Source organism: Fukomys damarensis, unplaced genomic scaffold, assembly GCF_012274545.1.
Source record: "Fukomys damarensis isolate Sample0158 unplaced genomic scaffold, DMR_v1.0_HiC HiC_scaffold_37, whole genome shotgun sequence".
Lineage (NCBI taxonomy): Eukaryota > Metazoa > Chordata > Mammalia > Rodentia > Bathyergidae > Fukomys > Fukomys damarensis.
In genome coordinates, this window is record NW_022900949.1 from 5880323 (window position 1) to 5881374 (window position 1052).

Genomic DNA, 1052 nt, shown 5'->3' on the forward strand with positions numbered 1-1052 from the left:
CTTGTTTTGTGGTGCCAGGGGTCAAACCCAGGGCGTTGTACACGTGCTGCACCCCACCAGGGGACTGGACTCACGTCCACAGGCGCCCTCTGGAGGTGGGCAGTGAGTGAGGGCGGCTTGCCGCTAGAGGGTGCTCTGAGCATGCAGGCTGGCGCTCCTGCAGGGACAGCAGTCCTGTGTCAGCTGCCCGCCCACATGGGCCTTGGCCTTCTGGTTCCACCGGCAGCAGTGGAGGCCGGCCCTGCCCGACCTGTGTCACGGTCATCCGTGGGCTCTGGGCACACCGGGCCACACTGAGAAAGGGTCACAGCCGGTGACGCCTCTGCCCACAGGTGCCAGGCCCTGCAACTTCTCGGCAGCTGCCAACCACGTGCTCAGCAGCTACCAGGAAAACTTCCTGTGCCCCGTCCTGATAGCCGAGTTCCTGGTGGCCATGACTGGCAACGGCCTGGCCCTACACCGCTTACGCACCCGGGAGCCGAGGCCCTGGAACCCAGCCGTGGTCTTCTCGGTGCAGCTGGCGGTCAGCAACCTGCTCTATGCACTGACGCTGCCCCCGCTGGCTGCCTACCTCTACCCGCCCAAGAGCTGGGCCTACGGAGCGGCCGCCTGCCGCCTGGAGCGCTTCCTCTTCACCTGCAACCTGCTGGGCGGCATCGTGTTCCTCACCTGCATCAGCCTCACCCGCTACCTGGGCGTCGTCCACCCCTTCTTCGCACGCTGCCACCTGCAGCCCAAGTGTGCCTGGGCTGTCAGCGTCGCAGGCTGGGCCCTGGCCGCCCTGCTGGCTGCCCCCACGCTCGTCTTCTCAGGCCTCAAGAAGCCGGTGGGGGGCCAGTGCAGCGTCTGGGCGGCATCGTGTTCCTCACCTGCATCAGCCTCACCCGCTACCTGGGCGTCGTCCACCCCTTCTTCGCACGCTGCCACCTGCAGCCCAAGTGTGCCTGGGCTGTCAGCGTCGCAGGCTGGGCCCTGGCCGCCCTGCTGGCTGCCCCCACGCTCGTCTTCTCAGGCCTCAAGAAGCCGGTGGGGGGCCAGTGCAGCGTGTCCAC

The 1052-nt window shown here is 67.6% G+C and overlaps 1 protein-coding gene across 1 annotated transcript in view; it reads left to right on the top strand.

The window, feature by feature from the left end:
- The window catches only part of LOC104869680, a 5673-nt gene that overhangs the window by 4242 nt on the left and 379 nt on the right, over positions 1-1052 (top strand). The window contains exon 8 of the mRNA XM_010635028.2: positions 333-938. Within this exon, the coding sequence (XP_010633330.2) occupies positions 333-938 (606 nt within the window). The remainder of the gene's footprint in view (positions 1-332; positions 939-1052) is intronic.